Below are 15284 nucleotides of genomic sequence, written 5' to 3' on the forward strand. Positions count from 1 at the left end.
AGCAGGTAATCTAGAATCTTTACAGCAGGTAGTCTAGAACCTGTTATAGCAGGTAGTCTAGAACCTGTTATAGCAGGTAGTCTAGAATCTTTACGGCAGGTAATCTAAAACCCTTACAGCAGGTAGTCTAGAACCAATACAGTTGATATTTTTCTAGAACTATTACACAGGTAGTCTATAATCCACACAGCAGGCAGTCTAGAACCTGTTAAATCTCTGTGACAATGGACAATAAAGTATTCTTCTTCATCATCTTCTTCTTTAGCCATGAGAACCTGCTTCTGTTGCAGGAGACCAGTGCTGTGCGGGAAGCGTTTCGTGAGTACCTGTAACGGCTGTCGTCCTCCTCTTCTGACGAGGAGAAGCGAGAAGGATCGGAGGACCAATATGCATCGTGGTAAGTGTCCATAATGTTAATTTAAAGACATAAACTGAACACTACAAAAATACAAAACAATAAACGTGAAACGAACGAAACCGAAACAGTACCGTGTGGCAACAAACACTCACACAGAAACAAACACCCACAAACCAAAAGTGAAACCCAGGCTACCTAAGTATGATTCTTAATCAGGGACAACGATTGACAGCTGCCTCTGATTGAGAACCATACCAGGCCGAACTCAAAACCCCAACATAGAAAAACACACATAGACTGCCCACCCCAACTCACGCCCTGACCAACTAAATAAAGACAAAACAAAGGAAATAAAGGTCAGAACGTGACAGTACCAAAAGGCAGGAGGGTGACCCATCAGAGAAAACACTACCCAGAGTATTGCCAGGGACCTGCTCTTCCTTAAACAGCTGTCCAAGGTACTGGTGTACACATCATAGAAGGGGCAGGGTACTATGTGGATGCCACCCACTCTCAGGACACCAGGAAGATGACAGTGGAGAAGGTGGGGAAGGTTTATGGTGTAGTATAGTTTGTGTCTGATGTGTACTGGCCTATTTGTAGAAGACGGTGTCTCAGTAAGACGCTTCCAATTGGCTTTGGTCAGCTGTCTCCCACCTGAAGGAGTTATGGCCAGTTTGTGTCCATTGTCTAATAGTTAGTTAGACTGCTGTGAGGATGGCAATCCCCCCAGTAGATAATAGATAGAAGGGGGATGCAAAACTTGATGAGGCTAGTAATGCACAGTGTCGTGCAACGCAACATGCACTGCAGAAGACAGAGTAGGACTGTTAGTTTGGTCAGGTTTAAGTAGGGTGGCAGTGGGGATTAAGTAGAGTGAGGACAGGTGTGAAGGCAGATCAGCAATGTGTTGCAACTAATGCTGTTGAGGAGCTGTGTTCACGGCAACTAGTTAAAGTGTTGCAAAAGTATTGTAAACTGATTGGCAGTTAGTAACAGCTGGTGCTTGTTAAGTTAGTAGGGAGCTGCATTCAAGGAAACTACAGTAGTTAAAATATTGCATTCAAGTCTGGTCCTCTCTCCTGAATTTTTGTTATTTCTTATCACCATCAAAAACAAACAAGATTACCATCACAATAAACTTAAACGGGAGGCAGTCATATAATATAATTGGCTTAACAGCCAATGTGTATTACTTAACATTACTATTAAAATAGTACTCACTAATAGAAATGGGTCATTGCTTACAAGTTGCTAGCTACTGTATCCTATAAAGCCATCACTGAAAACCACATATTTAATCTAACTTCTGTGGTTTGGTCACTTCCTGTTCTTCAACAAACTCTAGCTGGACTGAAGGCGACGAAGTTTAGAAAAAATGACAACTTTGCACAAGGGGGTGTTACGAGTCCACTGTGTTGTGGACGACCCCATTGAAATGAATGACATCCGGCGCAATGTAATGGAGTGCCTATAGTTCATGTGAATGAGGCATAACACCTGATGTCTCTGTGCAGCTCACAGACATCATCGTCATCGAGGTGCTCCAGGGGGTGGACGGGACCGAGATCGGCTGCAGCTGGCCAATCATGGACAGTGAGAAGAAGTTGCTGCAGGCCACTGCACACGTTCATATCGAGCTGGGCTGCCCAGTCATCCTCCACCTGGGACGGAACCCTGACGCATCACTGAGATAGTCTGCCTCCTGCAGGAGGCTGGAGAAGACATCAGCAAGACCGTCATGCCACACCTGGGCAGGTGAGGGTTCTCAGGACCCAGACTGGACTGGATATGGAGGGGGTGACAGGACTTATGATATGGCTATGGCTAAGAGTTTTTCCTGGTCTGGAAAAATGATGGGCCCTACATGGGTTTATAATATAGTATAAACTATTCTACTTATAAATCAATCTTCTATATACCTGTTATGTTCAGCAAGGTAATAATGCTTATTGTGGAGTATTTTCATCTGGTGAAGACAACGATACAGTAGCTTCTGTGATGCGGGACTGTAAATTATTTATAGTGGAGGTTTTCTAACACAGAACCATATTTGACAATGGAGAGCTGTTGGAGTTTGCTAAAATGAGGAAATACCTGGAGTACAACCTGTTTGGAACAGAGATGCTGAACTATGCCTATAACCTGGAGTACAACCTGTTTGGAACAGAGATGCTGAACTATGCCTATAACCTGGAGTACAACCTGTTAGGAACAGAGATGCTGAACTATGCCTATTACCTGGAGGTGGACATGCCCAGTGACAGCCAGAGAGTCAAACTGTGAGAACTCTTTATGTTGCTACCAAACTACCTACAGATTTAGGATCTTTATTTAACCCTGTTTCCAACAGCATGAACATAATCCTGCAGGAACAGGAAATGTGAATTATTGTGTGGATTATAATTTATGGACATTTTTGTAGGGGTTGATACATGTTTAGTTAGGACAAATCAATTTTAAATTGAAATTACAAACTTTAGAAGCCTTTTAAAATCTCAAATACACTACAGGTTTGCATTTCCTGCAACTAAAGGGTGATCAAATGAAGATCCTACATCCTGCACTAGAAAACCAACAGCCTAACAAGGTGTCACGTAGAGTAGGCCAGAAGGCTAAACTGGATAACCTAACCTCTATCAAAATAAAAAGATGGCGGAGCCGCAAAAGTTCTTCTGTGCAAAGGTGTTTATTTACAAGTGATTCCGGAACAAAAAAAACAACAGTACTGCTATCAACGTCTACCTGATGGGACAGCTTAAAAACAATGCTGCCCCATCCACAGCTCGATCCAAAATGCCTCTAAAATGCCTCTCACAATGCCTCTCAAAATGCCTCTCAAAATGCCTCCCAATGAACTGAAAGAGAGGCTCCTTTTGTAGGGCTAGCCCCTCCCCTCAGAACAATTAACCCTAATTAATGAAGCAATTAACAATACAAACCTACATTTTCCATTAACTAAACATACTAAAGGAAATACATTGCAACACGGTTTTAAACAATATCACAACATAACATTTACAACATTACATCACTACTGACAATATCTTTCAATATGCCCATATGCATTAATGAGCCATTTGGGACAGGCACTATAAAGCCAGCCCAATTCCCTTAGCTCGGGTCCTTTTCCAGCATACCCGGAAGCTACAGAGATGGAGAGAGAGAGGAACAGAACAAACAAACAATGCGCTCATCCACAACATTGATAAGTATAATTTATATTGTATATCTCAAATATGAACATTGATATAAGTGTGAAATGTATGCACTAAGACAGAAGTTAATTTGTGTGTCGACCCACATTGTTAACTTATCTTATAATGGCGCAGGGAGGAGTGATGAATGCGTGTGTGCGTTGAAGAACCAAATGCTGCCCGCGGCCAGTGACGGACTTCTACGTCACATTACCTTCCTCCTCTCCTGAAGCGACCAGGTTCGGGAGCCTTGATAGGTAGTCTGCCGTGACGTTTTCCTTTCCTGCCTTGTGACGGACACAGAACCTGAAGGGCTGGAGCTCCAGATACCACCTGGTCACACGAGAATTACGGTCCTTCATGGTCTGGATCCAGGTCAGTGCTCTGTGGTCGGTGTGCAGGTCAAATTCCCTCCCAAGAAGGTAGTAACGGAGGCTATCTAGGGCCCACTTTATAGCCAGGCACTCCTTCTCGATTGTAGAATACCTGGTTTCCCTGGGCAACAGCTTCCGACTCAGGTACAGCACAGGAAGCTCTTCTCCTGGCTCCCCTTGGGCCAGTACAGCTCCAATTCCCACAGCCGAAGCATCCACCTGCACGAGAAACCGCTTCTGAAAATCAGGGGTCTGGAGAACAGGAAATGAGCACAGTCGGTTTTTCAGTATCATGAAGGCTTCCTCACACTCCTCAGTCCACTTCACAGGATTGCTGGCCACCTTTGAAGTGAGGTTGGTCAGAGGGACAGCGATGGTCGAAAACTGCGGAATGAATCTCCGGTACCACCCTGCCAGACCTAGGAAGGACTTCACCTGTGTCTTGGTTCTGGGTTGAGGGCTGTTCCTGATGGACTCCACTTTGTCCACCTGAGGCCGAACTTCACCCTTACCCAGCTGGTAACCCAGGTACTTTGTCTCCTGTTTCGCCCACTCACACTTCAGGAGGTTAAGCGTGAGACCTGCATCATGGATCTTCCCCAGGACTCTGCTAAGATGCTGTATGTGCTCCTCCCAGGAGTGGCTGTAGATCACCACGTCGTCCAAGTAAGCAGCACAGTAATCGTCACAGTCCTGGAGGACCTTGTCCATCAGCCTCTGGAAAGTCGCAGGGGCCCCATGGAGGCCAAACGGCATGACCTTGAACTGGAACAGGCCCATCGGCGTCCGGAATGCAGTGTAGGCCTTGGATTGTTCATGCAGGGGCACCTGCCAGTACCCTTTGCAGAGATCCAATGTGGTGATGTAATGAGCTCTACCTATTCTCTCCAGTAAGTCGTCAATGCGGGGCATGGGATAGGCATCAAACTGGGAGATGGCATTCACCTTACGGAAGTCCATGCAGACGCGCAAAGAGCCATCCTTCTTTGGGACAATGACAATAGGGCTGCTCCATTCACTTGAAGATGGCTCGACAACATCCATTTCTATCATGGTGTAGACCTCTTCCTTGAGGGCTACCACCAGCCTCTCAGGCACACGGTAAGGATGCTGGCGGACTGGGTTCTGGCCAGGTTTCAAACGAATGACGTGTTCTAGGACTTTGGTTCTTCCTGGTCTCTGACTGAAGAGGGCTGGATACTTGCCAAACAGCTGCTTCAGCTCATCTTGCTTGTCTTCCTCCAGGTGAGCCAGTATGACTTCTGCTCGTTCTTTCCATGCCTTTGTGACCCCATCCGACTCATCCTCTTCTTCTACTCTGCGGACAAGAAAGGACTTTCCCTTGGAGAGTTCCTCTTTCTCCTCCCAGGCCTTGAGAAGGTTCACATGGTAGGTTTGCTTCTTCTTACCCTTGTCCGGGTGCAGTACCTCGTAGGTCACCGGGCCCATCTTCCTCCCGATTAGGTACGGTCCTTGCCACTGCGCAAGGAGCTTGCTGGTAGACGAGGGAAGGAGGAGCAGGACTTTCTGTCCTGGCTCAAACTCTCTATGGCGAGCGTGCTGATCATACCCTCTCTTCTGGGTCTTCTGGGCTTGCTGAAGGTTTGCCCTAGCTTCCTCTCGGTACCGCTCCAACCTGTCTCGCATCTGGAGGACATACTGGACAATCCCCTGTCCTGAGGTAGCTACTGGGGAACCTTCCCAGCACTTCTTCAGCAGGTCCAGTGGTCCTTGCACTGGCCATCCATAGAGGAGTTCAAATGGCGAGAAACCTGTCGATGCCTGAGGCACCTCCCTGTACGCAAAAAGCAGAAAGGGTAACCACTTATCCCAGTCTTTACCAGTGTCAGCCACAAACTTCCTCAGCATGTTCTTGAGCGTTTGATTGAATCTCTCTACGAGCCCATCCGTTTGGGGGTGGTAGGGAGTGGTCCTCAAGCCTTTAATGCCCAGCTGTTGGTGGAGTTGAACCATCAGTCGCGAGGTGAAGTTTGTCCCTTGGTCCGTTAGGATTTCATCTGGGATTCCTACACGAGAGAAGAGCTGAACAAGAGCACTGATTATTTTTGGAGTGGTTATGGAACGGAGTGGGAAGGCTTCTGGGAACCGGGTGGCATAGTCACAAATCACCAATATATACTTGTAACCTGCGCTACTCTTCTCCAAGGGTCCAACAATGTCCATTGCAATTCTCTTGAATGGGGTAGAGATAACTGGCAGTGAACATAGAGGAGCCCGGTCAGACCTACGGACAGCACTGGTTTTCTGGCACGTGGGGCATGACTTGCAGTATGTTTGTACATCAGTATACATGGAGGGCCAAAAGAAACGGGAGCCTAGCCTAAGATAGGTCTTATGTTGCCCTAGATGACCTGCCCATGGAACTGTATGTGCAAGGTTGAGAACAAGTGGTCTACAGGTAGATGGCACCACCAACTTCCTGCTATCTGTCTCTGAACCAAGGTAGAGTATTTGGTTGTCTACCGTGTAAATCCCCCCACATGAAGATTGACTGTCCCCAGCTAAGGCCTTGTCAAACAAACATTTCAAGGTTGCATCAGACTTCTGCAGTGTAGCAAAATTTTGCGGAACATCCCATTGCACCTCTAACCCAGACACATCAGCAACGGGTACAGGGGTTCCCACATACTTCTCAAGACGCCGCTGGCGGCGTGACTTTCTGGGCCCTTTGGTTCCCCCCTCGCACAGACTATCACACAAGTCAGGCAGAGGTTGTAAACCAGCTTTGGCCTGGGCACGAGTGACAACTGAACATGACACCTGAACATCAGACTGGCAAACTGACTGCTCATATAGCTGACCCCCCACACTTCCCAACAGATCAGAGAGTACAGGCACATCCCTCCCCAAAATCATCTCAAAAGGTAGCTTCTCCATTACCCCAACTTTGAGGAGATATTTCTGACCCTGAATCTCAACTGTGAGCTCAGCTGTGGGCTGCTGTGACTGGTCACCATGAACACATTGGATCAGTGTCTGATGACCGTAATCAATATCATTAACAGGTACATTACCTTTTCTGATCAATGACAGGGAACTGCCGGTGTCAATCATTGCAGTAAGACTTTTACCATTTACTTTTACAGGTACCAAGCCTGACCCTTCCCGAGTCTGTCTATTCTGAACACCATCCCCCTCTCTGGGTACATAACAGTAACCTGAGAGCTTGGATTTACGTAGCGGACACATTGAAGCTTTGTGCCCCTGCTGCCGGCAGTAAAAACAGGTCAGACCCCTTCCATCAGAGCAAACTGCATGATCCCTTACCTCCCTCCTCACAGACACATAACCCCCAGAGTTACCTCCACCATCTCTGGCGTCTCTGATGTCCCGTGTGTCTCTGAGACTCCTTGGAGCGGGTGCTGCAGGTCGTGGTGGGCCCCCTTTACGTGCATTAAGATACTGCAGTGCAAGCTTGGCCGCCATAAGCCCGTCCTTGGGCTCGTGCTCTCTGACCCAGGTTCGAATGTCGTGTGGGAGAACTTGTAGAAGTTGCTCGAGGATGATGACCTCACCGATTTCGTCCTGTGTCTTCTCTTCCGGTCGAACCCATCGTCGGTAGAGACCCTTGAGGCGGTGGTACGTCTCTGTCGGCGACTCACCCGATGGCGTCGATGCAGCTCTGAAGCGTTGACGGTAGGTCTCCGGTGAGATATCGAACTTCACCAGCAGCGCTTCCTTCAAGCCCTTGTAGACATTGGACAGCCCCTCATCCATTGCTGTGTAAGCCTCTAAGGCCTTGCCCGTGAGCAATGGGACAAGCCTGCAGGCCCACTCTCCCTCAGGCCACTGCCACGTCTTAGCCATGCGCTCAAACCTCAGCAGGTAGTTTTCAATGTCCTCCCCCTGCTGGTATGAGGGCATCTTTGGCTCCTTCCTCAGGAATGCTGGAAGATGGACGTTAACACTGCTGGACTGGTCTCCTGGTGCTGGCCTCATTACTGCTTGGGGAGCCTGCTGTGGAGTTGAAGTCCCTGCTGCGTCGAGCCTTTGTCGTCCTGGTGTTGGAAGACCCAATCTTGGGCTCTCACTGACGAGTTCCGCCTGGTGAGGAGCTGTGAGGATAGATTGGCGTAGGCCACGTAACTCCTGCTTGAGGTCTTCGTCCCTCCTCTCAAGGCAGGTGAAAAGTTGCTGAAAAAGGGTTACCATGGTTGGGTGTGGTTCTGGTCCCCCAACTGCTCCTTCAGTCAGCAGCTCACCCAGTTCTGGTTGTCTTTGGCCCCGTGGTCGGGCTCCTAGTTTCTCATACTTGACCTCTTCTTCACCAGACGATTCCATGGTATTCCACCCCGGTTCAACTTCAGGTACCTTTTCTGCCAGTTGATGCTGCTGCTGAGAACGCAATCCCGTACGCATTCCTTTACCTCTCTTGTTGGAATCCACTGATTTGCGGTGCGCCATCCCACCACTGCCACCATATGTCACGTAGAGTAGGCCAGAAGGCTAAACTGGATAACCTAACCTCTATCAAAATAAAAAGATGGCGGAGCCGCAAAAGTTCTTCTGTGCAAAGGTGTTTATTTACAAGTGATTCCGGAACAAAAAAAACAACAGTACTGCTATCAACGTCTACCTGATGGGACAGCTTAAAAACAATGCTGCCCCATCCACAGCTCGATCCAAAATGCCTCTAAAATGCCTCTCACAATGCCTCTCAAAATGCCTCTCAAAATGCCTCCCAATGAACTGAAAGAGAGGCTCCTTTTGTAGGGCTAGCCCCTCCCCTCAGAACAATTAACCCTAATTAATGAAGCAATTAACAATACAAACCTACATTTTCCATTAACTAAACATACTAAAGGAAATACATTGCAACACGGTTTTAAACAATATCACAACATAACATTTACAACATTACATCACTACTGACAATATCTTTCAATATGCCCATATGCATTAATGAGCCATTTGGGACAGGCACTATAAAGCCAGCCCAATTCCCTTAGCTCGGGTCCTTTTCCAGCATACCCGGAAGCTACAGAGATGGAGAGAGAGAGGAACAGAACAAACAAACAATGCGCTCATCCACAACATTGATAAGTATAATTTATATTGTATATCTCAAATAGGAACATTGATATAAGTGTGAAATGTATGCACTAAGACAGAAGTTAATTTGTGTGTCGACCCACATTGTTAACTTATCTTATAATGGCGCAGGGAGGAGTGATGAATGCGTGTGTGCGTTGAAGAACCAAATGCTGCCCGCGGCCAGTGACGGACTTCTACGTCACACAAGGTCTATGTGGTTGTCTCTATCTACTTCACGATACTTTACAAAATGTAAACAGCAAAATAACACCCATGTATCTGTTTCGTTGTGTGTGAGTGTGCGTGAGTGCAAGTGTGGACCTCCCTCTCTCCAGTGTGGTCCAGGAAGGTTATGAGGACAACATTGTCATCGCCCATGACATCCACACCAAGAACCGTCTCACCAAGTATGGAGGCCAGGACTACTCACACATCCTGAAGAACATTGTGGCCAAGACGCTGAGCAGAGTGATCAACCAGATCCAGGTGGACAAGGCCCTCATAGAAAACTCTAAACGCTGGCTCACATTCAAATGAAGGATCAGAATCAGATCACCCAGACAGAGGAAGGCTGCTCCGTAGGCCTTTCTCTTTTGTATCAGCTATTGAACCCACTAAAAAATGCTTTTATACATTTGTTATTACTTGCAAATCACCAAACATAATTGACGTCAAGAAGTTGACACTTTTTATTCTTGCTACTTCGCTGTGATGTACTGAATTGAAATGTATTATGGAGAAGATGTTTTTTTATTGTTGAACATTCTGACAGCTGAGTGAGGAAATGATTCAATTTATTTCACATAAGAGCTATGACTGAATCAAAGCTTCAATTAATGTTTGTAATTAATCATGAATACTGTAAGCAAAAAAAAAAAAACATCCTGCTTGGCAGAGTGATCCTCAATACTATAGCCTTAGTCGCACAAAAAGACTCATTTCCATCCAAAATTCTCAGTTTGAAAAGAAATGGAAGACTAAATGTAAATGCGGCGGCAACACAGAAGCCCAATATAATTTAACAAGACAAAGCCAAGATTTCTGTCCAATCAAACTCAAGGACATGGTCTGCACATGATGCTTTACTTGTAAATATTGTGCTGATTAGTTTTATTGAAAGCAGTAACTGCTCTGTCAGTAGTAATGACATTTCACAAACAGTCTTTGTTATAAGTAGTAGCATTAAAAAATATGTATTTCCCATTTGATATTTTTGTATTGCTAATAGAGACTAGGGTACCAAAAGGGCACTGACAGAGCTAACTCTTTCAAAGTGTTCTTAATCAGTATACTGGGCATTCAAAGCTTGTTAGATGAGTTGTTGCGATGTCACATGGTGGGGTGGCTCTAGGAGGGAGCTGGTTGGCCGGTAGGTCATCCTGAAGGACATGGTCTCTCCTTCTGGGAACAGGTGGCATCACAGAGTGACTTCACCACATGAGCAATGACATCACAGCAGACAATACATAACCATTATGTCACTTCAGGACAGTGTGTGATAGGATTAAAAAGTTAGCAAGTGCTGGTACCGTAGGAAAGTCTCCTGTGTTCTGATACATCACCAAATGGAACATTCAGAGGAAAAATGTGACCAAGGAATATTTTTCTACTATTTTCAATGCTCTGTTTAAATTAGAATTTACTTTTTGATTTGTTGTTTTTTGTAGAACAGGAATACTGTGCAGAAATCATTAAAATAGTTAGATTTATTTTCTCTGATGGCATGTTTTTCTTCGGGATAATGTAGCTGTTTCCATATCAAATACTGGCTGTAGGCCTAATCAATCTTAGTCAAGCACTGAGCACTTAATTCATTCTCCAGGAAAATGTTGAATTGGACAGAAGGCATTTATATACATTATGATCATGATAGCTATTTTACACTCATGCAGTAGTCTGATAAAACACTAGTAATTGTCAGAACAACACTGCAGTAAGTAACCCAAGGTAAAGTAAGAAGATGCAGACAGAAACACACCAATAATTACTTCCTGCAGTACACTTTTAATCACCTCTATGCGTTGCCTATGTTTTCCTATTCCATAGACTCTAACATGAACTGAGATGCGTTACAAGACCAATTCAAACATTAATTAATTGACCCAATGGCAAAAGCAATGAAGCATGAACACCATTCCTGTTTAACCTGTTGTACATAATATGGGCTTATACACATGCAACTTTGACTCATCTCCTTCCATGTTTCCACGTGTTCAAGTTCATCACTGGGCATTGCATAATTTGGGGTTTTACGCACGAAAGGAAAGGTCTATTTAAGCGTGTTAATGTTCACTTCTGCGTCAAGATCCCCCAGTCTCTCTGTAACCACATGTCTTCTTAACGACAGCGGTGTAACCAATCCAAAAGAGAGAATAATAGCAGATGAAGGTGCAGTGAACAGCCTAATGTAGAATATATGGTGTTCTGTTAATCGGCGTAGACAATGAAGCCGGAGAAGGTGCTGTACTTGTTGTTGTTGCCCCCGTGCGCCTTGCCCCCGTCCAGCTTGATGTAGATCTCATCGCCGGGCTCGAGATGTAGGACAACACTGTTGCTGGCATAATCGTAGTTCTGGTCGGCGTCTTGGGCGATAGCGCTCGCTCGCACCTGGAGAGCATTGTTATTAGTCACCAATCTTTCTGATACCATGTTTTATTTATGTTCCGTTAACACAACAATCAATGTAGTATCATTTGGTCATGTTAGTGAACTGGAGTTTCAGTAATGAAAGGGGCGCAGAGCTGGAACTTCAACACCACTGACAGTGACGCTTTGATGAAAGCGGGGTACTTGCGTAAAACGCAGTTTATCTGTGCGTAAATTGTAGCCTAAGCTGTTTTATGTTTTGATTCCTAATCAACAGTTACACATTATAGATGAGAAAGAAGTGTTATGTTTCAGTGTAATTTGATTGAACAAGTCAGTATATGGCTCACCTGGTTGTTCTTACAAAGATCAGCCCACATACTGGTGCCATCCCCGCCTCGCATCAGCACATGGTAAACGAAGAAGTAGATGCCCGGTATCGAGCAGGTGAATTTCCCCGTCGTGGGGTCGTAGTGGTTGCCAAGGTTGGTGACTACGTCGTCAAATTTCAGAACTTCGTAGCCCTCGTGCTGTTTTTTCAGCCCGGCGTAGAAAGCTATCTTTGGAACCATGTTGTATGTGGCTGCGCTTATGGCACCTGTGGCTCCGTTAGCTCCGGGCGTTCCGGGTAGTCCTGGCGGACCGGGCTCTCCTCTCTCCCCAGGCGGGCCGGCAGGTCCGGGTGGTCCTGGCTCGCCATGAGGACCCCTAGGGCCAATTCTTCCTGTGCGTCCGGGTTCCCCTTTCGGACCTTGGATTAAGGTTGGTAGAGACTGGACCAAGCGGCTGTCTCTGATGGTATTGGCTTTGTCTGTGGCCGTGGACTTGGTCCCGTGGGGATCACACACCATCTGACAGGATCCGAGCATTTCGTACCGCGCGGATATTCCGGCGGAGTTGACCAGCACCGGAATCAGGATAACCAACACTAGCACCATGACTACTCCACAAACACCTGTTGCTATCATCCGCGTCCTACCGGCCAACCTCCGAAGTGGACGGTCTTCCAGTCTGCTTCTGGACGAAATCTTGCCGGATGAGAGGGATTCTTGTTGCCGGTGCACTTTAACGATCAGAAAATAAGAAAATAACGAATAAATGTGTGTGTAATCTATACAAGGCAGGCTGTTGAAATGTTGTCCCGCGTCCTTGTCTTGAAATGCTATTGATAAATTCAACTTTTACGCCCCCAAAAGTCCATTCTTTTTTCTCCTTTCCGCACTGGTATGGCTCAATAACATCACATTGGAGCCTTTCATGTGTATTAAACTAACACTCGCAATAGTTTATAGATTTAGCATACACTTTCTACCTACGTTTTACGCCAATTGGGATAAAGCATACACTTACAAGTTCACCTGCCACCATGCTACGATGTCTTCGAGATGGTCACAGTGATTACCTTTTCGCGAATGTTTGGAGAGGGGAGGGGAGTAGGCTAGCTCTGATATCAGATGGATGTTAAGGGAAAGGTACTCGGGGGGGGGGGGGGGGGGGGGTTGCAGTCTCATTTTTGAATGTCCACTAACGGAGTTGTTTGTAGAATGGCCTTTCTGGATGGCCACAGAGGACATCGGCTGTACGCCTGGTACCTGGTCACACCTCAGCTCCCCCTCTGTCCAATTAATCATTCCGGAGGAAATCAATAAAGTCAAAGAGACAGAGGGCATTTGGTGGGGGGTGGGTGTATGACCCCATATACATTGAAAGATGAAATGACGGGATACCTCGGAATGATAACGCAATCAACTGAGAGACATTTCATTTATTGAGGTTCAGATGTCAGATTCAGTCTTAGGGTGAGAGGTTGTCCTATCTCACCGATGTCCTATCTCACCGTGGTAATTAAAGATCCCATGGCATGGATGTGAGATAACTTTAGAACCACAGAAGGTGTGTCGGAGTGTTGTGTGACTGATGAAGAGCTAATTGGTGCAGTCGGGGAGGGATGACGATAGGATGTTGCCATGGGTTACCATGGGTGGTGTGGCTGCGGAGAGGCAGAGGAAAGACATATTTTGGGAAGAACAGCATTGCAACAACAATGCAATAGGGTGATATTGATAAGGTAAAACGGTACTGATAGAAGTTGTTTGTTTCTTCCCTGTAGTTGTGTACATTACAGCAGACTTGGGCAGAAAATAGTTGTATTTTGTATTTTATTTGAAAATAACAACTTTTCGAATACCCAAGGTAGTCGATTTTATATAACATTTTAACTAAAAGGCAACTATTTTCTTTGATTTTCCAATACAGGTCTCTTAACATTTTAACGATTTTGGATACCTCTCAGAAAACCAAATAAGAAAAAAATATTTACTTGATGGCTGCCAAATATTTAATGAAGAACCAAAAACGTCAACAGTTAGTTGAATTAATCTAAATACTGTATATTATCACAAGCACATGGTTTAGAAGGCTCTTAGATATTAATCTTAACATAGCCTTTAGCCTAGAATTAAATACATGAGGGACATGGAATCACCTCTACATTAGAGTAGACTAACAAAATGACTAATACATTCATAATGAGTGACATATCCAGTAACACTTAACATCCAGTTCTTATACATGTGTAGTAACTTAGTAAATATTACAATAGCAACATTGTGGTTACATAGGACTTTTGAAATTGTTTTATGATTGCATAATATTGGAGTTATTGCACAAGTGGAATAAGGAACAGTCACTATTCCACTTGTGTACAGTAGTTACAGAAACTCACAGCTCATTTATATGCAATTAAAATGTAATTACCAAAGTATTACGTAACAACATGCTAATAAAATCTTGCTCCAAAAGTAATTACAGTTTGATTACACAGGCACAAGAACAATTTAATGTTAAGTGTTAAGGAGAATGCTAACGGTAACAAAATATGGCTGTTAAGTGTTGAAAGGAAACAAAATATCCCAAAACTGCCTTCTTGAGTCAACTACAGCTAAGGTAGGTTGAAAATCAAGTTAGTTTGTATTCTGAGTAAACTATCCCTTTAAAGATGGCATGGTGTGTGTTTGAAACAAGAACACTTACCCTCAGATACCTCCTCCCTCTGCAGCATTTTCAGATATCATACAATTTATTTCAGCTTTCAACCTTTTCAGTGGCATGCTGAAAGAGTCTTACGGTAGTTATGTCACAACTTATTTATACTTATCTGTACAAAATATAATTGATTAATTGGTTTGACTTGATTAAAAAAACACCTGGGGCAATTGACATTCAGTAGAATGGACATTTAGACATTTTCAGATATAAATGTATTGTGTAGATGAAATATAACTGTCAGAGAGATTGGAATAGTATAGGAGATTGTATGTTATCTCAAGTAGTTCCAGATTCAGCCCTGCCATTAGTTAAAAGCTGCCGATCCAATAGTTTCAGAAAAGTAATCACTTCCTGAGATCTGTATTCAAATATATTTTTTAAAAGTAGTTGATTTCTCTGATCTGTATTCAAATAGTTTTGAAAAGTAGTCACTTTCTGAGATCTGTATTCAAATAGTTTTGAAAAGTAGTCACTTTCTGAGATCTGTATTCAAATAGTTTTAAAAAGTAGTCTTTTGGGGATCTGTATTCAAATAGTTTTAAAAAGTAGTCTTTTTGGGATCTGTATTCAATAGTTTTAAAAAGTAGTCTTTTTGGGATCTGTATTCAATAGTTTTAAAAAGTAGTCTTTTTGGGATCTATATTCAAATAGTTTTAAAAGTAGTCA

General features: G+C 44.6%; 1 protein-coding gene and 1 pseudogene across 1 annotated transcript; one reads left to right on the forward strand and one right to left on the reverse strand.

Annotated features, from left to right (window-relative positions):
- Positions 1 to 224: 224 nt before the first annotated feature.
- On the forward strand, positions 225 to 10693 carry LOC129814531 (phosphotriesterase-related protein-like; annotated as a pseudogene).
- Positions 10694 to 10968: 275 nt separating this feature from the next.
- Positions 10969 to 13012, reverse strand: LOC129813769 (complement C1q-like protein 3). The gene is made up of 3 exons (XM_055866278.1): positions 12921 to 13012; positions 11921 to 12633; positions 10969 to 11591 (listed from the first exon to the last, which is right to left on the reverse strand). Exons 2-3 carry the CDS (start codon positions 12536 to 12538, stop codon positions 11412 to 11414), a joined length of 798 nt encoding a protein of 265 aa, XP_055722253.1. The 5' UTR covers positions 12539 to 12633; positions 12921 to 13012; the 3' UTR covers positions 10969 to 11411.
- Positions 13013 to 15284: the final 2272 nt, after the last annotated feature.

Source organism: Salvelinus fontinalis, chromosome 17 (assembly GCF_029448725.1).
Source record: "Salvelinus fontinalis isolate EN_2023a chromosome 17, ASM2944872v1, whole genome shotgun sequence".
Classification (NCBI taxonomy): domain Eukaryota; kingdom Metazoa; phylum Chordata; class Actinopteri; order Salmoniformes; family Salmonidae; genus Salvelinus; species Salvelinus fontinalis.

Excerpts from the sequence above, each read along its gene's own strand:
- LOC129813769 (XM_055866278.1), bottom strand. The coding sequence starts at position 12,538 with ATGATAGCAACAGGTGTTTGTGGAGTAGTCATGGTGCTAGTGTTGGTT. Across the intron at positions 11,592-11,920 it reads ATCTTTGTAAGAACAACCAG|GTGCGAGCGAGCGCTATCGC; the intron begins GTGAGCCATATA and ends AATGCTCTCCAG.